This window comes from Schistocerca serialis, chromosome 3 (assembly GCF_023864345.2).
Source record: "Schistocerca serialis cubense isolate TAMUIC-IGC-003099 chromosome 3, iqSchSeri2.2, whole genome shotgun sequence".
In the NCBI taxonomy this organism is placed as follows: Eukaryota; Metazoa; Arthropoda; class Insecta; order Orthoptera; family Acrididae; genus Schistocerca; species Schistocerca serialis.
The window spans coordinates 693,729,455-693,756,881 of NC_064640.1; the positions used below are offsets into that span (position 1 = coordinate 693,729,455).

At 39.0% G+C, this 27,427-nt stretch overlaps 1 protein-coding gene and 1 non-coding gene across 2 annotated transcripts; one reads left to right on the top strand and one right to left on the bottom strand.

Annotated features, from left to right (window-relative positions):
* The first annotated feature begins 1,213 nt into the window (after nucleotides 1-1,213).
* Nucleotides 1,214-1,288, top strand: Trnas-uga (transfer RNA serine (anticodon UGA)). Its single transcript has one exon. It is a non-coding gene; the product is annotated as a tRNA-Ser (tRNA).
* Nucleotides 1,289-21,780: 20,492 nt separating this feature from the next.
* LOC126471105 (52 kDa repressor of the inhibitor of the protein kinase-like) lies at nucleotides 21,781-24,880 on the bottom strand. The gene is made up of 7 exons (XM_050099183.1): nucleotides 24,772-24,880; nucleotides 24,261-24,458; nucleotides 23,255-23,936; nucleotides 22,670-23,200; nucleotides 22,302-22,475; nucleotides 22,083-22,197; nucleotides 21,781-21,882 (listed from the first exon to the last, which is right to left on the bottom strand). The coding sequence occupies exons 1-7, from the start codon at nucleotides 24,878-24,880 to the stop codon at nucleotides 21,781-21,783; spliced, it is 1,911 nt and encodes a 636-aa protein (XP_049955140.1).
* Nucleotides 24,881-27,427: the final 2,547 nt, after the last annotated feature.

A 27,427-nucleotide genomic window follows, 5' to 3' on the forward strand; every position in this document is an offset into this window, starting at 1 on the left:
GAAAATGACAAAAATATTGGCTGTTGTCGAAGATGTCATCCAGCTGTGTTTGAACCATAGAGGTACTTCTAGGCGCAGTAACATCCTATGGAGCTGATTGGTTGGAAGACATGAGATTATCAGTTACAGCTGCAAGAGTCTGTGGAGTTATCATGTCACACTTTTCATCCAATCACATATTCCTCTCCATGTCAGAGTTTCTGAACATGGCACCTCATGTATGCTACATGACCAGAAAAATATTTAGGAAAACATGGACATGTAAAAAAGCTTTCAGGGCTACTCAGTCACACTTCCACATGAAGACGTAAGTATACACAGTGCCCACAATAAATATTGGACAACCGAATATAGTGATAGGTGTAGAAAATGTCCACATGCTGTGTGAATGCAGTATTCTTTATTTACATACTATTATTTTCAAGACCTTTAGGCTTAATTTCATTCCACAAAGTGACTAATAAGCCTCACTTCATAAGTATTTCAAGTGAATCTGTGCCAGTACTGTCACTTGTAATGTTCATTTTCAGAAAAAATTGTTTCACGGGTTTGAAATGGAAACAATAGTAGAACTAAAAAGTAACAGAGATGTAGATAAAATCAGTCTTCCAGAATGAGATTTTCACTCTGCAGCGGAGTGTGCGCTGATATGAAACTTCCTGGCAGATTAAAACTGTGTGCCCGACCGAGACTCGAACTCGGGACCCTTGCCTTCCGCAGGCAAGTGCTCTACCAACTGAGCTACCGAAGCACGGCTCACGCCCGGTACACACAGCCTTACTTCTGCCAGTACCTTGTCTCCTACCTTCCAAACTTTACAGAAGCTCTCCTGCGAACCTTGCAGAACTAGCACTCCTGAAAGAAAGGATATTGCGGAGACATGGCTTAGCCACAGCCTGCGGGATGTTTCCAGAATGAGATTTTCACTCTGCAGCGGAGTGTGCGCTGATATGAAACTTCCTGGCAGATTAAAACTGTGTGCCCGACCGAGACTCGAACTCAGGACCTTTGCTTTTGGCGGGCAAGTGCTCTACCAACTGAGCTACCGAAGCACGACTCACGCCCGGTACTCACAGCCTTACTTCTGCCAGTACCTCGTCTCCTACCTTCCAGACTTTACAGAAGCTCTCCTGCCAGTACCTCGTCTCCTACCTTCCAGACTTTACAGAAGCTCTCCTGCAGAAGTAAGGCTGTGAGTACCGGGCGTGAGTCATGCTTCGGTAGCTCAGTTGGTAGAGCACTTGCCCGTGAAAGGCAAAGGTCCCGAGTTCGAGTCTCGGTCGGGCACACAGTTTTAATCTGCCAGGAAGTTTCATATCAGCGCACACTCCGCTGCAGAGCGAAAATCTCATTCTGGAAACATCCCCCAGGCTGTGGCTAAGCCATGTCTCCGCAATATCCTTTCTTTCAGGAGTGCTAGTTCTGCAAGGTTCGCAGGAGAGCTTCTGTAAAGTTTGGAAGGTAGGAGGCGAGGTACTGGCAGAGGTAAGGCTGTGAGAACCGGGCGTGAGTCGTGCTTCGGTAGCTCAGTTGGTAGAGCACTTGCCCGCCAAAAGCAAAGGTCCCGAGTTCGAGTTTCGGTCGGGCACACAGGTTTAATCTGACAGGAAGTCTCATATCAGCGCACACTCCGCTGCAGAGTGAAAATCTCATTCTGGAAACATCCCGCAGGCTGTGGCTAAGCCATGTCTCCGCAATATCCTTTCTTTAAGGAGTGCTAGTTCTGCAAGGTTCGCAGGAGAGCTTCTGTAAAGTTTGGAAGGTAGGAGGCGAGGTACTGGCAGAGGTAAGGCTGTGAGAACCGGGCGTGAGTCGTGCTTCGGTAGCTCAGTTGGTAGAGCACTTGCCCGCCAAAAGCAAAGGTCCCGAGTTCGAGTTTCGGTCGGGCACACAGGTTTAATCTGCCAGGAAGTTTCATATCAGCGCACACTCCGCTGCAGAGTGAAAATCTCATTCTGGAAACATCCCGCAGGCTGTGGCTAAGCCATGTCTCCGCAATATCCTTTCTTTAAGGAGTGCTAGTTCTGCAAGGTTCGCAGGAGAGCTTCTGTAAAGTTTGGAAGGTAGGAGACGAGGTACTGGCAGAAGTAAGGCTGTGAGTACCGGGCGTGAGTCGTGCTTCGGTAGCTCAGTTGGTAGAGCACTTGCCCACGAAAGGCAAAGGTCCTGAGTTCGAGTCTTGGTCGGGCACACAGTTTTAATCTGCCAGGAAGTTTCAAAATCAGTCTTGAAAATACACTGCAGAATAGTTCTTCTTCAGATTTTGTAGTGAATAACTTAAAAAGTATGTACACTATAAAGGACAGTCAGAAAGTAGTGACCTATAATAACTAAATAAGGAAAAGTTTGCTGTAGCATTCCATTTTTTTAACATGAAATACACTGAGGTGACAAGTCATTGGATAGCAAGATGTACATGCACAGACGGTGTCATTTGCACTAAGGTGAGTCATGTGAAACTGTTTCTGACATGATTCTGGCCACATGATGAGAATTAACAGACTTTTAACATGGAATGGTAGTTGGAGCTAGAAGTGTGGAGACATTCAATTTCAGAAATCATCAGCGAATTCAATATTCCAAGATAAAAAGAGTCAAGAGAGTGAATACCAAATTTCAGGCATTACCCCTTATCATAGACAATATAGTGCTATGTATCATCTCACAGATCATTATCATTATTTTTATTATTTAATATTGTGATACTTAAGATTTCTTTTACACATAAAACCTCTTGCTGTTATCAAGTGCAAGTGTCATTCCCCTTAAGTACACTGTTGACACTATTGTAGTACATTAAAGAAAAAACAGAAGCAAACAGTGTCCAAACAGGCCTTGAAGGCCGAATGGTACCAACTGGCCACTGTGACATCCTCAGCCCACAGGCGTCACCAGATATAGTTGCAGAGGAGCATGTGGTCAGCACACCACCCTCTCGGCCATTGTCAGTTTGCTTGCCTCACAAAGGCTGAGTCCACCCCACTTACCAACAGCACTCAGCAGACATGGACAGTGACCCATCCAAGTGCTTAACTTCGGTGATTTGATGGTAACCGGTGTTACCACTGCAACAAGACTATTGGTCAGTACATTAAACAGATAATACTATTTTCCTCCTAAAGAGAAATTAGCAACGCATTTGGATGTCTTCTTACAATTTTAAAGCTTCAATAGTTTCATTTTCAACAGAGAACATCAATGCATAAAATTTGCTGAATTAACAAATACCACACTGAATAGTGCATGCTACAACCAGTTAGTACAAGTAACGATTTTAGTAATTCTGACTTAGTTCATTTGCTTATATTGTCATGAAGTACAGCTTACTAAATACACTGAATTTATAAACAATCAACATCTAGAGTTTTGGCTGTTCAAAGGCACTGACTGTATCCATTTATTTAAAAAACAGCTATATCTGATTAAACAAATTGTGATTGGAAATTTGCTGCAAAGTGAAAAGGTGATTGTGACCATTAAAGATGAAGTGGCACAAATTCGTTTCATGATGAGTGGTTTAAGGGAGGAGACATTAAACATGAGAGATCTTGGCCATTTGATTGGCAAATACTGTGGTGCTGCGCATACAGGCTGCAATTTAACCCTTTTGTGGGCAAAATAAATGAGAAAGAAAATCAAATTGTGTTAATTGTAATATAACATTGCAGTTAACAACAATATGAAGGGAAAAGATAGCTACTCACCACATGGAGATGGTGTTCAGTCGCAGATAGACACAATGAAAAATAACACTAAAAACATTTAAGCTTTGGACAAAGTCCTTCCTCAGAAGTAGAACTCTTACACATTCACACAATAACAACATCAACAACAACAACAACTCACACACACACATGGCTATTGTCTCCAGGCACTAAGTGTAGCTGGTACAATCATGAAATAAATATTACGTAAATTGAAGATGGAGGAGGGAGAAAGGCAAGGGACTATTGATCTCAGCAGCACAGGGACTTTATGCAGAATTGCAGAGACAAGTGAAAATGTGTGCCAGACCAGGATTTGAACCTGGGATCTCCTGTTCACTCAGCAGTTGCATTAACCACTGCACCACCTGGACACAGTCTTCATTGCAATTGTGCAGACTATCTTAGCACACACCTCAGCTGATCCACATTCCCACCTAGTGACACCTATCCACAATCCTTGTCAATGTCCTCAATGCTCACTAGTTTGAGATTCCTGCAGGAGATTGGACATAATTGTGCATCCGTACTGAAGAGGGTTGATTCATTGTCTATCAAGACAAATCACTTATATGAATGTGTGGTGTCTGTTCTTTCGGACATGTCAGAAGGAACTGACACCATGCATTCATATAAAAGAAATAAAGAAGTCTATACCACCATTTGACAGGCTGCATATTTCTCTCAGTTGATCAAATTTGTGACTCCTGCCTATGATCTTGCTATATGTTAAAAGACAGCTTGCTGTATACCATGGGCTGCAGGTAAAATATTTAATAGCCAGACTGATATTTGAGAACAGACCCCATCGTCAGTGGCATCTGATACAGAGGACAAACAAACAAATATACACATATCAATATCTAAAACACAACATTTTGTACACAGAAGAAACAAGGTTACTTATTGCACTTGTCCATATCAAATGACATACATGTCAGTTATAAAGTCTCTTTGATGCCAAAACTGATATGGATCTAGAAAACATGGAGCCCAATAGATACTTAAAATCTAATTATAACCATGTCTTTGTGATCATGATGGGATCCATTATCTGTCCCACATCTGCTGTACACAGGTCATCATGCATACATGTTACAGCTGTCAAATGCTGAATGGCCACAATACCTGGTCACTTTGGACACTACTGTCACAGAGTGAAAGCAACAAATTGATGATACAGGCAAGGATTCTATATTACAGGTCTTTTATCATCTCATATATTGTATCTAGATACATCTGTGATGTGCACTCACCATATGTATTCAATACTGCACTAGGATAACTAATATATAGTGGTACAGGTCATAGATATCTCTCGATATGATCTCAGAGATAATGGGAGATCTGCAATACAGTCGATTTGCCCTAAGCAGCAGTTCATTCTATGACCATAGTGTACAGTGTGACTGAGAAGTGTGGACACTTAGCATTTGGCAACTGTAACATGTACACATGATATGCAGTGTACCCCAGAGATGAGATGTTTCCTATAGTGCAAAGAAAAAGTTTCCAAATACTCTTAACACAAACATCAACAGTAAGACTCACTATACCCCACAACAAGTTTCTCATGCAACTGTGGTCTAATCACCAACATTGTCCTTTTCTGCTAAGTCACTGTTTAAAATGAAATCCAGATTCAGCTCACTAATCACAACCATTATTACTAAACAAACTATTACCTTTGTTACTCATTTGATCACCTCTCTACCTGTTTTCTTCTGCACTGTACCAACGTTACTCTCTGTACCAGAGAACCAACAGCTAGTTCTTCATAAAATGCTTTTGACAGTGCAGTCTTTCTGGATCCAGTATCAAGAGATATTGTCGTCTCAAAACTGCCAACATTATCCTTTATATGGAGGTACCTCGCAATTAATTTGATACTTCAGATAGGTAAATTTACTTTAGCTTCATTCATACCATTCACCAGGTTGACTTGAGGTTCATGACATGATCTCTATGCCTCATCTGAGTAATATACCCTGGATGACATCAGGACTGTATCTCGATAAACTCTATTTTTTTCTCCCAGTGAGCACTTCTTGAACTTGGACTGGGGCATTGTTTTCTGTTGTGCTAGTCTACTGCCTCACTCATCTTTTTGTCAAAATGTGATACCAAATTTTTGGCACATGTTGCTATCACCTGGGTTGAAAGTGATGAATAAAATCCTCAGAATCTCTGTGCCTTTACTGCAGTAGGCATTGTAATATTTCAGTATTGAATATGAATTTGACCATGAAGTTGGTGTATGTAGCACTGTCCACACAGGATACTAAGAACAAAGTTGTCTCAATGTGGCCTAGAGTTTGTGATGGCCTGCAGTTTTCTTAATCAGCAAATAGTTGTGTAGGTCACATGGAAATGCATTCAAATTGGCATTCTGATTTTGCCCATATCTCGGCAATGCAATGCCCATGCTGACTGCATTTGTGGGAACCTGCAAACTTGAACACTGATTTGTAATTTGAGCAGCACAGTATGTTTTAGTCTCGCTACTTGGTATTTGACTGCAGTTACCTGTGATACTTCCTCACCTTGTCTAGCCATAACAGGGACTACATTGCCTTTCAGGCTACAAATCTGTTGATTAGTTTCCTCCTAGATTTGACTGTCAGCTTTCTCTTAACATTTCAAATAATTTCACTAGTCACCAGTCAGTGGTTGTTTTTTTCTAATTTTTCAGAAAAAGATGCTAACACCCTTTTCAGCATGACCCCGCAAAACATGCTCAACTTCCCATAATTTTATCACCACCACCTCCCTCCATGGCTATTTTATTGGAGCTTATAAGAACAATTCTGTTATCAAAGTACAATAAGACTAGTGATGGCCAAATCTTGAAACAAGAAGCAAAAGTCATTGTTTGACCTCGATCGATTTAGAAAAAGCTTTCGACTGAATATAAAGAACAACAATATGGCAAGCTCTGCATGCACATGTCCAGGACTATTAACGTGACTCATGGTGGACATTGTCCAAACTGGCAATGGAAGTACTGATGGCACATCAAAGAGCTTTGATTTTAATCTAGCTGTCAATCAAGGAAGCATCTTAAGTCCCTTATTGTTTAACGTTACAATAAACTATCTATTCACAAAGATACAGAAACCAACCCACTGGTATCTCTTTTATGCTGATGATGTGGACATACTATCTTATCTCTGCATTGTCTTTTTGGCCATAGAGGGCACATTCAGACCAAACTGACCATTGCCATCCATCAGTCAATGGCTTCATGTGAATAAGGTATTGAATGGTTTGGGTCAGCACACCACACTCCCAGTAGTTGTAGGATAAGCTGACCTGGTGTCACTACTACTTGATCAGATAGCTCCTCAATTGGCACCACAAGGCTGAGTGCAGCCCATTCCAGTCCTCACACCAAGAAAAAACCAGTACCAGGAATCGAATCCAGGATGAAATGTGTTTGTTTATAGCTTGTGCTTCATACTGTGTCAAGCTTATGCATCTTGTTGGTATCTCTAAACTGTGACTCTAAAATCTCTATAGTGGAAGTCCTTTTGGATTTGAGAATTTGGGTATGATAATTAAAAATATGTGGACAAATGGCATAAAAACTCATGGATAGTTTATTTCGATGTAATATATAATCTTAATTATGCTAAATGATAGTCACCAACACAGCCTCAAAATGCATATACAGTAATAATTGTTCACAGTTTGTTGGTTCAAGGTTCCTGCTGTTATCATTTCATTCACATTTGAGGGCTTGTTGAAAAGCAAAGCCACTGAATTGTTTAAGTAAAAACTGTTAAAGCTTTCTAAATAAATAAAAAATTATCAACTTTCTAAAGCTTTATATTTCATGTCTAGATATTTATTTCTCGACATATGCACCTTGATGACAAACACATTTCTCACAACAGGAGGACATCACTGTAAAATGGACCTGCCCTCTGCTTGCATCATGTCATCATATTCCTATCAAAATGCAGTCCTTGAAGATGTTCTTTAGGTTTTGGAAACAGAATATCAAATGGAGCCAAGTCAGGACTGTATGGAGGATGACTGGTGACAGTGAACTTAGGGTTTTGGATTGTTGCAGATGTGGCAAAACTCATAGTCTGGAACTGTCATGTGGAAGGAGAGGGTGTGTGGATGAACCCTGAATTCCAAACTCAATTACAGTATGCTGTTCCTCATCCACCAACATTGTTACGTTACAAAAAAAAATGGTTCAAATGGCTCTGAGCATTATGGGATTCAACATCTGAGGTCATCAGTCCCCTAGAACTTAGAACTACTTAAACCTAATTAACCTAAGGACACCACACACATCCATGCCCGAGGCAGGACTCGAACCTGCGACCGCAGCAGTCATGCGGTTCCAGACCGAAGCGCCTAGAAACACTCAGCCACTGCGGCCAGCCGTTACGTTACACATCACCATGCTACACATTACAGTTCTAGTGGCAGAGGGCTATCAGTGTGCAGAAATGAAGAATAAAGACGTAGAATGTTAAAAACATCTGTTTTGTTTCAAAAGCTTTGACTTCTTGCATTAAAAACTTGGAGGCATTACTTTTCAGCATGCCCTTGTAGCTCTCTATCATTCAGCTGCATTTTTCTGTGCTACACTTCACACAGATTTTCAATAAAATGCATACTTTTGACTATAGTAGACTAGATCTGAACTTCAACTGAGACCTCCCAGCTCAAGTCTGGATATTTATAACCTCACTCTTTGGCAGCAATGCTTCACATCATGGTTTTTAGTTATTTACAAAAGAATGCTACAGTAATCAATGTTACAAAAGAGAGAAATTGAAAAGGTAACAATCCCAGATTTTTGATGCCATTTACTGCACCTACCCAGTGTATTGTATCCTTGTGTTTTACATAAACAAAAGTAATTACTTTTTGATGCTGTACCTTCATGTTCAAGTAAACTTGCCTGACATCTAAGTGAGCCCCCAGTTATCCAGAATTTAAACTTCTGGTAAATAAACTATATTTCATTTAAAAATCAAGACATGGGAATCTTATAACATCACTGCCAAGAAAATTTTGGGCTTCAGTATTATCAGAACAGAATTTTGAAATATTATGAGGTTTAAAAGTGGTTGGTTCTTGAAATTGCATCTGAATTAAAACTTTTGAATTGTGGGCATTTAAGCTAACTAATTGCTTTTACTGAATCATGAACAATTGATCTACAAAGTTATATTCATTGTTGGTTCTTAGGTTTCAATTTTGACACATGTATTGTTTTATGGTAATGACATTTCAATATCTTCAGATCATGATATCTTCTGAGAATTAATTAACTTTAAGGGAAAACAACTACACCACTATGTTACTGATTGGATACAGTATATCTCTAATAATAAGAATATGAAACACTTTACCAATCAGAAAGTTTATAAATTCGTGCACACTTATGGTGCAGTCACAATTCTATAGTTGTAATAAGGGGTGTCTGTAGCTTATCAATTATTGATTGAAATATGCTTCATTTCAGTGTTCTCAGCACGGCAGTCCACCTACAGAGGTGGACATTACACCAGTTAACTTCCAGGACACTTGGGAGAAGCTTGACAACTGGAGGAAGGCATGTGAAACAAGTGGCTTGTGCATCAGTAGAACAAACACCATGTTCATGATTAACTTCAGCCCTGAAGCCACACTAATCACAGATACCAAGCTATATAATGATACATTTCAAAGAGTTAAAATTTTTGAGTATCTAGCACCAGTAATATCAGAGAACAGATCAGTTAAAATGGACATAATTCATAGAATAACATATGGATGGAGCAAGTCGCATATGCGTTCAATGAGTTGGTGTGATGCAAAGATACCCATAAAAGCCAAAAGACAAAACTTATGAAATGGCTAAGACCAGCACCACTGTGTGGCATCGAAGCCTTGGTCTCAAAAAAGGTTCATTGAAAGAAGCTCCATACAACAGGAATATGCATGTAATGATGGGCAGGAAGAGTAACAGTAGAAGACAGTCTGGATTCAATTCATAAGAGGTTGCTTTAAAGCCTTCCCCATAAACTGAAAACTCTTAGAATCAGGCTGTAATGGTATTGCCACATGTCATGAATCTGTAATGACCATGTTGTGGAAAAGTGCCTTTCCCTAGCTACAAACAGAAAAGGGATTGAAAATCTGAAACCAGCTGGCTGATGATTATCCAGAGTTATGTGAAGCTAAGCCTTCATGAAGATAATGCATACCCATGGGAAAGATGATACCACATGATTAGGAAAGTCATCCCTAAGTCACAGGGAAATTCAAGGACAAAGAACGATCACTGACGGTAACTATCAAGAGTCAAATTTGGAGGATTAAAAAGGTTTATATGAAGGAAAAGTGGCTAATAGAAGACCACATGCATTGAAATAAGCAAATGTATCATTAATTTATATTTTTAATGCAAGAAAAGAATTAGACCATTGCCCAGACATCTCAGACCACTTTACTTGGATGGACAACTAATGGTACCTTAATTATTCCATGTGAGTGACTAAACACTGTTGTGTATGCTAATAGATACATTGCAGATGTCTGTCACATTTTGAGTGTGGAATCTGTAACACCAACACTTAATTTCATTCATTCACTTGTTTGTAAATAACATTTTTCCTTCATTTTGTGTACCATTCACTTTGTACCATACACTTTGTGTACCATATCTCTTGAGACCCCACATGTTATTGCATAAATTATAATCTGAAGTAATGAAAACATTCTTCCTGGGTCTGAGAATGCATGGTTGGTTTTTTTTATGATTTAGCTACACTACCGTCTAGAGGCCAACGAAAATCATTTGTTTCAGTTACCCTTGGAAACTAGTCACAAATGTTCAATAATTAAATATGCTGGCAGGATTTTTTGGTGAAAAAATAAAGTTTATAACTCTCAGTACTTTTGATTTAAATATAACTGAGTTTATTACTGTCTTTTTAGCCCTGAATCAAAGTAATAACTGTTCAGCACAGAATCAGAGTAACACCTGTGTGAGAGCTTAATGAAAGCCAGAGCAGTATCATACATGAATTAATGTGTAAATTCAGGTAAAAATGCAGAAATATTTCAGAGTTCATTCAGCATATGTTTTCAGATTAAAATTCCACATAGGATAACTAAATAAAACCACAAGTTCAAATCACATTCAGTTACTCAGAGAAATGCTTCAGAGTTCTGTAGTGTTCACCTCACATGAATTATTCTGATTTCATAAGCTAGTTCACTCACTGAAATATTGCAAAGTATTCGTTGCCAGCACAGGCAATAAAACATAAATCCCTGTTGACAAAGGCAATAAAACACAAATCCCTGGTCAGCCACTGTGGCCGAGCAGTTCAAGGCGCTTCAGTCCGGAAACACGCTGCTGTTACAGTCACAGGTTCGAATCCTGCCCCGGGCCCGGATGTGTGTGATGTCCTTAGGTTAGTTAGGTTCAAGTAGTTCTAAGTTCTAGGGGACTGATGACCTCAGATGTTAAGTCCCATAGTGCTCAGAGCCATTTGAACTGTACTTATGTCTGTAGAGTCTTGGGACCTTCCAATTGAATCTTGTTCAAACGGGGATTGTGGCCTGATGTAGCTGAAGACAACGGATGCCTTGCCTTTTTTAAAGTTTTTTGATTTGTCAAGCAAGCCAACCCACAAAGTCATGGAAATTTCTCACCATAATTTGTTCAAAATCTGCACGGTAAGCTGGTGTGGTCCAGAACAACAGCCTCCTGCCATTCCTTTTAACGTTCTCGCTACTGAGCAAATGCGTGGTGCATCTTTGGCATTTTTGTTATTGATCTATCACACCCTACTCTGTAAAGATGTGCTAGACAGTGGCAGCTACCGAGGAAATCTACAGGGTTTTGAGAGGACATTGTTCCTGGTGATGGCGTGGTGAGTGTATCGCGCTCTGCAAAACATGCTTAGTACAGGTTTCAGTTTTGGTTGGGTTCTGTCGACATGCTGAGATTTATTGGAATTATTAGACCTGTGGTGTTAGTATGATAGCCTTAACTTCTTGAGATCAATCTGTAATTATAGGTCCTGCTGGTATGCAAATCCTGTGCAACCTTCTCCCATAGTTTTTGACTATTATGAGTGTTGTATGTGGCGATGTTTCGAACTTATTGCATTCCCAAGAGCACCCATATCCTGCAGCACTGGAGCAAAGATCCCTTGCTAACATTAAATGTATAGAAAAAATAACGGAAATTTTCTTCCTCTTAAGTAACTGTATTAATAAGATGGTTCATCGGATGTCATGGAATATAATGTACTCTTCATATTCTCACCCCCCCCCCCCCAAGTCCATGTGAATCCCCTCATTTTCTTATATATCCCCTGTGAAATCACTGATGCAAGGAACCCTGCACGATGAAATGAATAACCAATATTTAATAAAACCTATTGGCCAAATCGGCATGCTGAAATCCAGTATTAAATTCTGTTGTGCTTCTCAAATAATTCATTGGATCAATATATGTAAACTTTCATACCAACTTCACATGCCACTGCACAGAGTGGAACCGGGATATAGCTACGGTTTCTGTGCTACTAACAAGAATCATAGTAGTTTCCAAAAGTCTGCAGCATATGGCAAAAAGGGTGCTCTGAAAAATAAGAAGCAATAAAAGCAGAAGGGTTTAAAATCAAATATGGACTCCGTTTTTATGGCAATGCCTGCATGATATTAGATATTGCGCAACTTCTGGTTAGATGTACATTAAACGGAGTGTTTAATTTGTAACATAGTGTTGCATACAGCATAGATTGGTGCCAGCCTTGTTTGTATACGTTCCCTATCCTCTTTTAGTTACCTGGTTTGGGTCCCACATACCAGAGCAATATTCTACGAGATGCACCAGTGATTTGTAAGCTGTATCCTTTGTACACTGACTGCATTTTCCCAGTATTCTGACGATAACCAAAGTTTTCCACCTACCTTACTTACAACTGAGCCAATGTGATCATTCCATTTCACATGCCGATGAACTGTTACACTCATGGCCGAGTGCACCAATCTCGATTAACAGTCAACCGCGGTTAAGTCGATATATAATCCTGTTCAGCGCAGTATTCTGGTGCACCAACATCGATCAAAGTTAAACGAGGGAATCGACCGCGGTTATATTTAACCGGGGCTCTTTCCCGGTTTTCTCGACATAACCACGGTTTTGGAAGCATACGCTATTAAGATGGCGGCGCGTTTTGATGTTATGGATGGCATTGAGGAAGATTTGTTATACCTTGACCATTTAAATCGTGACCGAAATCGTGTTGGAGTGATTGTGGAAAGGGGAAACCCTTTTGAAGATTATGGTGACAGGAAGTTTGAAGAGAGATTTCGTCTGTCAAAAGAAACAGTGTGGTGGTTATTAAATCAAATTAATGATAGGTTAGAATTTCCTACTGATCGGAATAACCCTGTTTCTCCGATAAACAGACTTTTGATTACTTTAAGGGCATATGCAACAGGTGCATTCAACATTCTTATTGGGGACAACAATAATATACATCATACAACAGCACAACGAATCATCAGTGATGTATCAGACATCATAGCATCACTGTCTCCTCGCTTTATAAAATTTCCAACAAGAGAAGAAGTGCGATCTGTGATGTATGGTTTTAGTCAATTGGACCGATTTCCTGGCGTTCTTGGTACATTGGATTGTACCCATATAAGAATTCAGTCTCCTGGAGGACATAATGCTGAACTTTTCTGCAATAGGAAATCATATTTTTCCTTTAACTGTCAAACCATTAGTGATCACAATTTGTTAGTAAGGGATATTGTCGCTCGATGGCCGGGCTCTGTGCACCACAGTACCATATTTCTCAACTGCGCTCGCAGAGCTCAATTTGAAAACGGAGAAATACCACAAGGTCACTTATCGGGAGATAGTGGTTATGCATGTAAATCCTACTTGTTAACTCCACTTCTAAATCCGCAAAATGAAGCAGAGCATCGGTATAACAGGTCTCATATTAAAACTAGAAACACTGTTGAGAGAAAATACGGCATGTGGAAGAGAAGATTTCCCATATTATCTGTAGGAATAAGATGTAATCCACAGGAAGCAATGTCAATCATTGTGGGTACAGCTGTCTTGCATAATATTGCGAGGAGTACAAGCAGTGATGAACCACCAGAAGATCCTGAAATTTCTCGACTTTTAAATCAGTTACGTGATGAGAGAGGCCCCAACATTGAAGACAACGAAGAAGTGCTACCTGGACAGCAGATGTATCGTGATGATACATTACCTGGGAGAGCAGTTCGCCGTGCTATAATTAATGAACATTTCCGATAATCTAAGATAAATTCAGACATTGTTCGTAATGAAAAATTATGATTATAGTTATGGGATTTCGCCGTATTTTCAATTTTTCAGATTATTTCAGCACGTAATCTATTTTGTTTCTGCTGTCTAGCGAACATAAAAGTACTCACTGAACTGGGTGTGTGATGCGAAATTTGAGGTTTTGTTGTGCCAGGGACAGGATGTGCTGCCTACAGACAATTACCCAGCTGCTGCTTTTCTGAGATATTTTTTTAGTGTGGAACTGTTGCTAATTCATTATTAAAGATATATTTCTTGCATCACATTGGTTGTGAAAGCAATGCAGTACTCTGTTATTTATATACATGTTCAGTTTCTGGGTATGTACTTAAATTTGAGAACAAATGACTCCATTACATTTAGAGAGTGTGAGCGTAAAAGCGAGTGGAATAAAATATCCATTATATTTCTGTGTTATGTTCACTATAGATCCTAAACATCTCTTAAATTTTCTACTGTAACAACAAATATGTGAATGTCCAACAGTTTTGCAATATTAAAAGAGCACATTCTTTATTATTAGAACCTTACAGTTTGGAGATTATTTTACTGCACTTCTCCTCATTAGTAATGCAGTCTTATCACCTAGATAAGCTTAAAATTGTGAATATGCAGTACACACATGGGCACAAAATAATCATTTGTGTAATAACATAAAGTGTCAGATTGGGATTGTTTATTTGTTAAATTGTTTCCATATTAATCACTACTCTTTATTCACAATATTATTTTCTTAAACATAAGTGTGTGTGGCCATAAGGTTGTGCAAAGAATTGAATTACATTGTTAATTCTAGTCAGTCATGTGTGTAGCAGCACTTTACACAACATTATGCACAACTGTATGGCATTAAAAAAAATACATGAAATTGAAGACAAATTTGTGTTTAGAAATTGCCACCAAAAACAAGTTCTCATTGCTACAAAAGGCAATGGAATGTTGTCAGCAATGTCTAATACTTTGGGGATCAGTGCAAGAGCAATAATTAGTTAAGGAGTGTGCTACTTTGGAAGATATGAAGGCAGAACTGTAATGCTGTGAGTTGACAGTACAAAGTGTCATACTTTCAGTTATTACTGAAAACTCCCTCCCTCACCCTGTCACTGATATTGATGCAGTTTTTTCAGATATTTAATGCTCGCCTGTAGAGAAGGGAATTCCTTGTCATTACATAGTGCCACAGAAAAATGCCTCACTACAAATACAGTTGTGGCAGAAGTTCTGGGTTGCCATCATAAACATTAGCAGGTGCAGAATATTGCTAAGAAAGCCACACATGCTATGACTACTATAGCAGAAACCAGTGACCCATCATAGGAATGCATTTCTGAAAATATCCTGCTACAAATTTTGCTGTGATAAAAATTATGGGCTGACATTGTAAACATTAACAGGTGCAGAATATTGCTAGAGAAGCCACACAATTCTAATCTCACTACTGTCCATATTAGCAATGTATTATTCAATAATGCCTCTCTACAAATACTGTTATGATAAATGTTACAGGTTTCCACCACACACATTACCAAGTGGTGTGGCTAGGAAAGCCACATATGCTATGCTTACTTTTGCAGAAAAGGGAACCCACCACAGCAATGTATTTCTCAACATGCCTCACGTCAAATTGTATTGTCATAAAAGATATAGGTTCCCATTATAAACATTACCTGGTGCAGATTATTGCACGGAAAATGGCACACACAAAATTATGATTTGGAGCACTTTCCCTCATAATTTAATATGTTGGAATATTCTGGTACAAACAATGCAAAACATGATAACATTGGGCCTCATGTATATAACTGTTACAGCACAAATGTTCATTCCAAAGTAAGAGTAACAAGGATGCTTTATTACTATTATTTTGTTTCATTAACAGTCTACCTCATTGTTAAGTCATTTAAGTAGAAATTGGCACCTGACACTATCGCTGCAGGCCTGCAACTGACATGTAGCTTATTTCTGTAAACTGCTGTGTTGCTAAACTATTTTTATACATGACGTAGTTATAATTTTAAGTGATTGGATGAAACTTAGTCCAGACCATATAAGCTGTAAGCAGATATTAGACAGACAACAACTAGGATAGTAACAGTATCACTAACAGGACAAACACAGAGAAACAATTTGAACTGTGAGACAACTTTAATACATTAGATAGAATACAACACAGCACAAAAAGTTTACAATATGATTTTCTTCAAACATAAGTGTGTGTGGCTATAAGGTTGTGCAAAGAATTGAATTACGCTGTTAATTCTAGTCAGTCATGCGTGTAGCAGCACTTTACACAATATTATGCACAACTGTATGGCATTAAAAAAAATACATGAAATTGAAGACAAATTTGTGCTTAGAAATTGCCACCAAAAACAAGTTCTCATTGCTACAAAAGGCAATGGAATGTTGTCAGCAATGTCTAATACTTTGGGGATCAGTGCAAGAGCAATAATTAGTTAAGGAGTGTGCTACTTTGGAAGATATGAAAGCAGAACTGTAATGCTGTGGGTTGACAGTACGAAGTGTCATACTTTAAGTTATTGCTGAGGGAAACTCCCTCCCTCACTCTATCACTGATATTGATAAAGTTTTTTCACATATTTAATGCTCACCTGTAGAGAAGGGAATTCCTTGTCATTGCATAGTGCCACAGAAAAATGCCTCACTACAAATACAGTTGTGGCAGAAGTTATGGGTTGCCATCACAAACATTAGCAGGTGCAGAATATTGCTAAGAAAGCCACACATGCTATGACTACTATAGCAGAAACCAGTGACCCATCATAGGAATGCATTTCTGAAAATATCTTGCTACAAATTTTGCTGTGGTAAAAGTTATGGGCTGACATTGTGAACATTAACAGGTGCAGAGTATTGCTAGAGAAGCCACACAATACTAATCTCACTACTGTCCATATTAGCAATGCATTATTCAATAATGCCTCTCTACAAATACTGTTATGATAAATGTTACAGGTTTCCACCACACACATTACCAAGTGGTGTGGTTAGGAAAGCCACATATGCTAAGCTTACTTTTGCAGAAAAGAGAACCCACCACAGCAATGTATTTCTCAACATCCCTCACTTCAAATTGTATTGTCATAAAAGATATAGGTTCCCATTATAAACATTACCTGGTGCAGAGTATTGCATGGAAAATGGCACACACAAAATTATGATTTGGAGCACTTTCCCTCATATTCTGGTACAAACAATGCAAAACATGATAACATTGGGCCTCATGTATATAACTGTTACCGCACATATGTTCATTCCAAAGTAAGAGTAACAAGGATGCTTTATTACTATTATTTTGTTTCATTAACAGTCTACCTCATTGTTAAGTCATTTAAGTAGAAATTAGCACCTGATGCTATGGCTGCAGGCCTGCAACTGACATGTATCTTACTTGTGTAAACTGCAGTGTTGCTAATCTGTTTTTATATATGAAGTAATTCTAATTTTAAGTGATTGGATGAAACTTAGTCCAGACCAAATAAGCTGTAAGCAGATATTAGACACCAACTAGGATAGAAGCAGTATCACTAACAGGACAAACACAGAGAAACAATTTGAACTGAGAGACAACTTTAATGCATTAGACAAAATACAACATAGCACAAAAAATTCACTGTCACAGGAAAAAAAAGTCATGTGTCACTGGCATTTTTCTTCTTCCAGTACTTCAGTTTTTCTTTCAGGGCCAGAATCTTTAAATTTTTAATCCTCAGCTCCTTTTGGTGCTCTGCCTTCATCATGAGTAATTGGACCTCCAGTAGTTCCACTCTCTTCTTGCACACATTGTCAATCACTGTTCCCGAACCTGATGGCCTTGGTTTTGCAGGCATCCTGCGACGATTCCATGTATTTTTTGGCGTGCAAATGTTTTTATTCGGTTGATCAGGATACTGTGAAACAGATTGCACCTGGGTGACATCCGACAGAACATTATTTGGTGTCTCTTTACTTAATAATACGACAGGTGAGTGGGAAGTGCTAGGTTGTGTGCACTCTGCTAACTCGACAACTGAAGCAGGTGGCATATTCTCACTGCACTGCACTTCACTGCTCTCCATGTTGACAACATCCACAATCATGCTGAACTGTGCATCGGAATCATATGCATTTGTTAACGGTTTCATTGAGGAACCAACAATTTCTAATAGTTTAGCCCGATCATGGATCGTGGTTTTTTGGGTAGGCTTCCCCCCACCTGTTTTATACACTTCCACCTTTTCTTCTGCAAGGTCTTTTCGAAGTCTTCTTTTCATATTTTCATAACAGGTTTTCAGCCTGTCACAGGATCTTTTTGTCACACCTGAAATTAAATAAATGTAGTTTGTAGTACCATAAATTAATTCTTATATTATTTGCATTCATAAGTCCATTTTGCATTCTGAGGCTCTTAACTTATAACTGCAATAAACATCTAAGATCTGTATATGGCTTTTGTTTACATATCAGTTCATTAAAAAGAAAGTGGTATAGCTTCCGTTAGTCACATAATATTTAGTTAACAGTAGCACAGCATTGGATTTTAAATTTAAAACTAACAAAACAATTCCAACCGTAAATATGCATAGTCCTATCACGTATTTCAGTGGTACGCCAATAACAGTTTTAAATTTCAAACTAAAAGCCAGTGTGTCCCATATCCTACACTTACGATGAACCTAGAAAAGTTATTTATTTATGAGTAAACTTACCAGGAGTAGAATTCAATTGCGCCTCCACATGGGACCACATTGCCTGTTTTTCTTTTAAGCTGCAGCCGTCGGTTTTCTTATTTTCAAGAACGGATGCATTTGCACCCACCAGTTCAAGAAGTACATCTATCTCGTACTTTGAGAAATTCGGTGTTCTTCTTTTATTCTCCATTATTCTCCAAAAAAGAAACCAACAGATCAGAAATAGGTACCGAGGTACGTAAACACACTTCTGCTTGTCGACGGAAAAAACAGCAAAGATAGAACGTGGCACCAGCGATTATCTGTGCAATTTCTTGTTTACTAACATCTTTGCGTTGCCAGGGCACGTTCCATTGCAATGTAGAGAGTTAACCGCGGTCAAATGCACAGTTGGCTGACGACGGTTTGCTGACCAGCGATTAACGTTGGTGCACTGCAGAAACATTTTAAACGTGATTTACTTTTAACCATGATCGCGGGACCTTGGTTATCATGCTTTTTGACCGGGGTTGGTGCACTCGGCCATCAGGTGTATATTGAATTTGACTGGTTCTAATTAAGAGTCGTTGGTGTTATAGTCATAGGATACCACCTTTTTCGTTTAGTGAATTGCATTGTTTTACATTTCTGTACATTAAAAAAGGGGGTTTTCAATCTTTGCTTACTTTGAACTTATGTCCTGCTCTTACTGAATACTTCTTAGTCTTTTTCAGACAGTACAGCATTACAGATAACTGCATTATCTGCGAAAAGTCTGAGCTTGCTATTAATATCGTCAGCCAGGCCATTAGTATATTAATTAATTAATTAATTAATTGTCACACTGTCAAAATACTCAACACTTATATAGAAAAACTCAAAAAGTTTTCTATTATTGTGGCTCCACTTCATATTTCCGCCACAAGAGCACAGTAGTGAGCAGTTAGGCAAGATGGTGACAGGCACAGAGAAAGCGTGTGTAGTACTCGAAATGCATTCACACAGGCAGTAGTAACAAAGTAACAACACTTCAAAACGAAGTTCATCAAAGCTCCATCAGCTACCAACTCCATTCAGCGATGCTAAGCGCATTTTAAAGCTTCACAATGCCTCTACACAGAAAAATCAACAGGTCGGCCCAGTGGCGCCCTCAGGTTTTTGTCTCAGTAGGGGCAAAAAATTTTCATCATATATATACATATTCCCAGATTTTATGTTTCTGAACCGTATTCTGCCAATAAATTGTTTTCTTACCACTAATAATTGTTTAAGCACTTAAAAACACTGCTCATGCAGTGAATGCAGTTGGATTTAAAGTAACAGTCCGGAACTGTGTAACTGTGTAAACCTGGTCAAATTCACTTGCATTACTGTGAAAGCTTCTTTTATGCACTTAACAATAGTGTTCTGCAGCTGCGTAGTGTACTAACTAAGTACGATTCTTTCATGTGATACTGCTCTATCTTGGAATAGGCCTACGCATTCTAATATGCTTACTGAATTACTATTGTTCTCTGAAGAGCGTTTGTCGTTTCATGGTAAGCCAGATGTTTTACCATTATATGCAATTTATAAATACTGATGCACTTTTAGTACCATGCCAGAGTTATGAACATAAAAAACTAACATTATAACTATAGTAAAACCTGGTTTTACATTAGCAGACTGTACGTTTTGCCCCCATTTTCGTTTGGTCCTGTCCTAAGCTTTTTCTCCCTGAACTACTTGTTTTCCAGCTACTATAAATCGACATTCGGAAGTAACTGAAGGATATCTTGTCATCCTTCCTTTCAAACAACGTTTAGAATGCTCCATCCTCCCCTCTTCTTAAATTAATTGGATGATGATCCCAAATTATTCGGTTTTTCCTTCTCCTTTACATTAGTCGACACAATAACAATACTTAGATTTTACTGTCTGTTCATTTCAAACAAAACTGCACGTTTAAAAACAATGAATAATTTACATAACACATTAAAATTAAATGAATGGGTTTGATGATGAAAGTACATTGCCTTTAATCCGCTGACTAGTGCGGTGGCGACGGTGATTTTACCGCCGTGTGTGTAAACACTGGACTTCTGACAATGGCGACGGTCGATTGACCTGGCGGAAAATATCCGCTGTGAGTGCAACCGGCCTTAAAGACCTGGTCAGAAAGAGCGTGGCCTGGCGTTCCGACCTGTGGCCTTGAACAGCAATGGCAACGGCCAGGCTGCATCGTTATTGTATATAGGTGTCGGTCACACAGAGCGCAACTCTGGCCGGCTCGCCGCACTGGCTGACGTCGAGTTTCAACACAGACAGATTCGCAGCAGCCCGGAGCGGCTGTTTGCATTTGCTAGCGCATTTGACAGCAACAGCGCGAGGCACATCTTTGATACTAAGCTACACGTGCAGGCTGCTATGTGGTGAGGTTCCGTCCGTTTCCACGGTGTGGCAGCTGACGCAGCAGCAACCTCTTTTGCCTGTGCAGCGTTCCTTGCCCCGTTCATCTGCCGTGCCTGACCCGCACAGGAAGACTTCGGCGTTGTGTCTGACCAGACCTTCAAGCCGCTGAAAATCAGTTTTTATCTTTCCTGTATGTTTGGAAACTGGTGCATCCGGGATATATTATAGGAATGAAGCCTAGAAACACAGGTGGCCCTTGTCACTCCTAAGGGATTGAGACCATTCATTTCTAAGTCATTATCAAACTATCACATGCAAGCCATCATTGTCTCATTAATCATCAGTCACTTATTAGTTACCATCTCTCTACAATATGCCATATTGATCAAATGCCTGGATGGTTAATGGCGTACCCTCGCTTGCAATACTGAAGTAAATGGCAACTGGCAAATGTTTCAAACCTGGTCCCTGTGTGGCGACTCCACATGGTCATAGAGAGGAGACAAATAAAACTGGAAACGCATTTCCGAATAAAATTTGGCAGCTCTGCAAAGTTTAGAATCGTGAACTATGTTGTATTCTTACAGGTAGACGCCCTAGTGTCAGCCACATCGGTTTTAGATGAATTCGCTGTTTCTCACACATTTGCTGTTAAGGTGTCTCATTTTAAGAGTTAATGTTGTGGAAATATTCTGAATTGCTCTCGTAAATGCTCATTTTTGGGGCACAACGCCATGTCAGTAAGTTCACCTCTGCTCAGACATGTTAATAGGTGCTTAAAATAAATAATAACAATTTCAGATTGTTAAATAGGTAAAAATAAATTATTTTCTCTTTTCAAGTAAGAATAAATCGCTCAGTTTCGCCTGCCTTAATATATTTTCTTGTTATTTACACTTTTCTCTGTTAGTCCTCTGAAAAGTGAAAAAAAACAGGGCTTTACTTTCTATTTTGTAAAGTAAAAACGAAATGTACATAATAATTTCCACAACCCATAACAGATTCATGTCTTAACAAATTTTGTGACCTTTGGTTGTAAGGATGATGTGACTGTTTTATTGTTACAAACATATTAATGTAGTTTGAAATACTGTTGTAATTTTAATATTAAGAACAAAAGAAGGCATACGATTGTGGAAATCGGTTCTGTTACTAATAATGTGCAAAACTTGACTACTCACATACCTGCATTACTTAAACAGAAACTGAATGCATCTCGGGTCCTTCCCATAACTATCTACCACTTTTTCGATAAAGGACTCCTCCTCTGACTTTATCTTATCACAATGAACTGACACCATACACAAACAACTGAGTCGATTATCTGCCATGGTAGTTCTTAGCCACGTTTTCACGCGCCAGAGAGTGCTGCAAACAAACATGACATAGGCCTATACTAATTCATACAGTGTAACCTTCTTCAATTACTCTATTGTGATCATATTTGAAACAAGATTTAAAAATAATTAGAAGCAATGTTTTATCTGACTTAAGAAATTGTTTCAAAGTCTTTCTAATTAAGTAATTACAATCAGAAAAATGTTACTGTGGTAATTAAGTACCTGAACGATCTTTCCGCAGAGCAGGTGGTTGCCGGTAAGCTAAGGGCTATCTTCAAGACTGAAGCTACGGCAGGCAAGAATTTGGCTTTGTCCAGTAGATCTGTCAGGCTTAATTCAGCAATATCTCCTTCAGTTACTTTATCGCGTTTCCATATACTGATCCATGTCCGTGCTTCTTCAGTGAGGTTATCTAAAAGATCACCATAAAATCTTTTGATATTTTCAATTATCCTTTTCATATCTATGTCGCTTTGGGATTTCATTACCTTTGGGTGCAAGCAGAAAATCTCAAAAGATGCCTTGTTTCCTTCTGAAAACCGTTCTTGCAAGGACTGGACTAGGGAATCCAAATATGGAATAAAGAGAGATTTTCTGTGGTACTCAGTGACAGAAACTGATGGATGATTTGAACGATGCATTTGTCGTGCATCAACTCGCGGTTGTCGAATGCCAGTGACATCTATTCCAAGTGCACTAGAGTTGCTTTCAGCACTTTCCATTATCATTTCAAACTCGGCTTCCACATTATCTCTGTCATCCAATTACATTTTTACAATTCCTTGAATGTATTCTGAAACTTATAACAAGTTAATGTTTACTGATCGTAGGATATTGGTGACAGGTTCTAGTTTGGCTGAATATTTTGCTATGACTTTTAATGTAACAATAAACGTCTGAGAAGTAAGTGTGCAGTAAAGTTGCCAGGCTTTCTGCCTAGTTTCACGATCTCTTTTTTTATGTAAAATTGCTAATGCTTCAACAATTTCTAAAAATTTATCTTTAAATTTCCTTATTGACTTATGCTTCTCAGACCAGCGCGTCTCACACAGTTTTTGAAGGTTCCCAACTAGGACTTTCCTTTGCGTGCTCCCCCGGAAAAAAGAAATTCCTTCTTTGATAGTACCAATGGCGTTTCTAACCTCTGGTAAGGTGTTCAAATCATTCACAACTAAATTAAGTCTATGGATAGCACAATGATAGAAGCGAGCCTTGGGATATTTCTCAGCAATTATCTTCTGTACTCCTCCAATTTTACCGGCCATCGTACTGCACCCATCATGGCCTTGTCCCACCATTTTATCTAGATTTAAACCCCAAGCAGATAAAGTAGATATTATTGTGTTGGAGATATGTTTTGCATCTAACCTTGCTAATGGTGTAAATCCAAGGAAGTCTTCTCTGACAACATTAGTTACAAGGTCAAAATAATGTGCAGAAAGAGAAAGTTGTTCTGTGCCTGCAATATCCATTGTTTCGTCTGCCAAAACTGAAAATGATTTGCTGTTATTGATGGTGTTAATCAAATCATTTCTTAGTACTTCGGCGCAAACATCAGCTAAATCATTTTGGGTTCTATGAGAAACATAGGTAGCATTTTTAGGCGCACCCTCAAAATGTTTCCGCAATGTTTCGTCCCCTGACTGTACTCTAAATTGTAACAAATCATCAAATACAGCATTTGAATTTATTTTTCCTCTTAAAGGTAAGTCATGTAATGCACAAAACAATACACAAGAAACAACTGATTTTAACTTTGCACAATTAGTTTGTCCGAATTTCGCAAGATTCTCGTAGGCGAGTTCTTCCACACTTTTAGTTTTGTTTGTCACAACACTAATGAAATTATTTGACTTTTCTATTGCATCTTTATGCCACTCGGAATTCATATGCATTTTTACACATTCATGGAATTTTTTGAAATTTGTGAATGGGCGGCTTATGAATGCGCCATGATGACTACCATGCGTTATGCGTGGGCGGAAAAGCACACAAAACCTGCAGAAGGCACCTTTGCTTTAGAATAGACCAGCCACGGATATAATGACAGACAGTCTGGTCGAAATGTTCTTTTTGTGCTGTCTATGTCATTCTTAAAATTATAACTTTTTCAGGTTGCCATGGATTCAATAAAATCTTATACTTTAGGCAATTGTCAATATCCTTTTTCTCAATGTAATTTCCGACATCGGGAATACTGACCAGGATACCACTACCCTTTTCATCAATGCACTTGAAGCCAGCAGAGGTACTGGCTTCGTCTTCATTTTCTCCATCAGCACAACTACAGGAATTTTTAATAGTGATGGTTGCGTTTGACTCACCCTTTTCCTGTGATACCTGATCATAGGCAGTATCTTCTTCAACACCTCCATTTTCATTTGTAGTTTTCATTCGCTTATGAAGTACAAAAAACTTATGTATATCGGTCATTTTGCCACTGTATACACTGCACTTTTACATTCACAACGCACAAACGTCTATGCAAACCACAATCATGCACCACTGTCCACTTACAACTCGCAATGAATTTACATAACCCTTAACACGATGCGATGCCGAACCGAGCTGAGCGATGACTAAAGAACAGAAGCTGAAATCGTATGACAGTGGTGGGCGGAAGGGAGGGGTTTTCGTTCAACAATGAAACAGCGTTGTGTCCATTAGACCGCAAGCCAGCGACTTTGAGATTCGCGCGATCGTTTGGTGGAAATATTTATGCGATATGTTCCGATTAGAACATAGCAAGACTCATCTAGAACGTTCCGGAAATGAAGGTACCTCACGCCACACCCGGCTAGATCACGTTCGTTGACAGTAGTTCCAATGACGAATATTGCCTACTTCTACAGACAAGTAGCGATATTAGTGGCCACACAGTACCCTCGAACACTTCTTCAGCAAACGAAAAGGAACATAATATAATACGCTAATTTAAATTAGCGTCTGACAATTGTTAACCATTATTTGGAAATTTAAAGAATAAAATTTTGCCGAGTGTGTTTTGTTGTGCAACTGTATTGTGTTGCCAGTTGATGTTTATGAAGAGGTTTGTCCCAAGTGAGGTGGGAACAGGGAGGGTGACATTTTAGTACCCTATAAGTCAACATTTTCGAGATGGAACTCTCACCATGGGTACCATTCTTAATGGGACCACGTACACACGTAGTAGTTTGTCGATCGGCAGATTCGCTTTATTTTATTATAGCTTATTAGTAATGCCCAGAGTTTGTTAACGTGTAAACGGTCTTTCCTTATCAGATATGCATTGTTTACAGTTACTAAAATCTTGAATATTCCGGCTATAGATATCTATCTTTAATTTTGTATTTTTCTTCATATAGATACTGTATCGTAGATTATTTTTCAAGGAAGATATCATCATTTTTTTACGTTTGTGTTTAACGTCCCTTTAGGACACAAGTGATTCCTTTAATATGTAAAGAACGAACAATGGGCGTGCCTTTAGGAAAATCGCTTAAATGTTGCTCAAGAATGCATTTGTAAAAGTTAACGATCAACTGCTGGTTCATCTGATTATTCCCATTGTTGCCTCACTTGCTAGTGTTAGTTTCCACCACGTGTGGGTGTAGAAATAAAAATAAAGATACTTCGTAGGCAATAGCTGTAAGATGGATGTAGAACAATTTTGCACATCGTCAACGAACTAGATTTCTTAAAGAAAAACACACAATTTTTAAATTTATCATCTTTTTTTTAAATTTTAGTTCGATTCTCCTTTAAAGTTTTTCATTGCTCTAGTTCATACTGTAATTCTGTTTACATATGTTTTATATCATTTTTACGTCATTTTATCGATATTTTCTGGTTACTTTAGTGTTAATTTTACAGGTATTTTAAATCATACATAACTGAGCCCTAAAGTTACAGGTATTTTTTATATTCGTAAACTGAATGAATTCTCACTAGGGGCAACTGCCCCCACTGCCCCCCTCCCCTATGCCCCTGGGTCTGCCTGCAGTGAGTGAAGAAGCGGTTGACCACCTAAGGTCAAGTTTTCCACAAGGCACACAGAAGTTCACAAAAGAGCATGCAGAGAGCTGAACAGTAGGAGAATTAAGCCGAAGCATTGTTGACATCACCACCCCGACTACTCCCCCTCACCCACTTCCCCTCCCCTCATCCCATTCCCTGCCTCCCTTCATCCACTTGAGAATTGGCAGAAAAAAAGACTCAATTTGCGCTGAGCTGCTGTAGAGGGACGATATAACATACTCTCTGGGGAATTTTCTTCATTTATTTATATGTGTATTATCCCTCTAGAAGCATTTCCGATATTTTGGAGGAGAAACCGAACTGACAATTATCCTACAGCCTTGGTGCTTGAAATTCAAATAAACACAATTGCTAAAAGTTGGCAGGATGATAGAAAACTATCTCGTGAAAAAACAATCATCCACACACAGAAAAACGCCCAAAAATCGATCACTGAAACAAAACCATAATCTCGTCTACACATCGAAAAACGCTTTGTACCTTATGGCCGAAAACTTCGATCTACACATAGAAAAACATCTGAAAACTTCGATTAAAAAAAAACTTGTTTTAATAGCACCTTGCTTGCTACAGATACGAGAACTTCGTCTATACAGGCATAAAAACACACCCATCGAAAAACATGAATGAAATGCTCGCACAAAAAAAAACTGGATATCGCAAGAAAAACAATGATGAAAATTGTTCTAAGTACACAGTGCTAAAAAAAGGATAGTGAAACAAAACCATAAACTGTTCTACACACGCAAAACGGCATGTCGTAAGTTGTCGTGTCGTGAAAAAACAGTGGTTAAATAACGCCTGCGAATCTAAATAAATGACGCTACTGCCGCCACGACGCCTTGTCTCATCCAGCAGACAGTGCTGCACCAAATGGCACGCCACCTGTTGTGGCTCCTGTGGGCGGCGCGCGTCCATAGGCGACTGGCGCGCTCGCTATTATATCGGCCCGTGACGCTGTAC

Excerpts from the sequence above, each read along its gene's own strand:
- LOC126471105 (XM_050099183.1), bottom strand. The coding sequence starts at position 24,880 with ATGACCGATATACATAAGTTTTTTGTACTTCATAAGCGAATGAAAACT. Across the intron at positions 23,937-24,260 it reads TGTGACAAACAAAACTAAAA|TTTTGGCAGACGAAACAATG; the intron begins GTGTGGAAGAAC and ends AATCATTTTCAG. Across the intron at positions 22,476-22,669 it reads TCTGCGGAAAGATCGTTCAG|CACTCTCTGGCGCGTGAAAA; the intron begins GTACTTAATTAC and ends GTTTGTTTGCAG.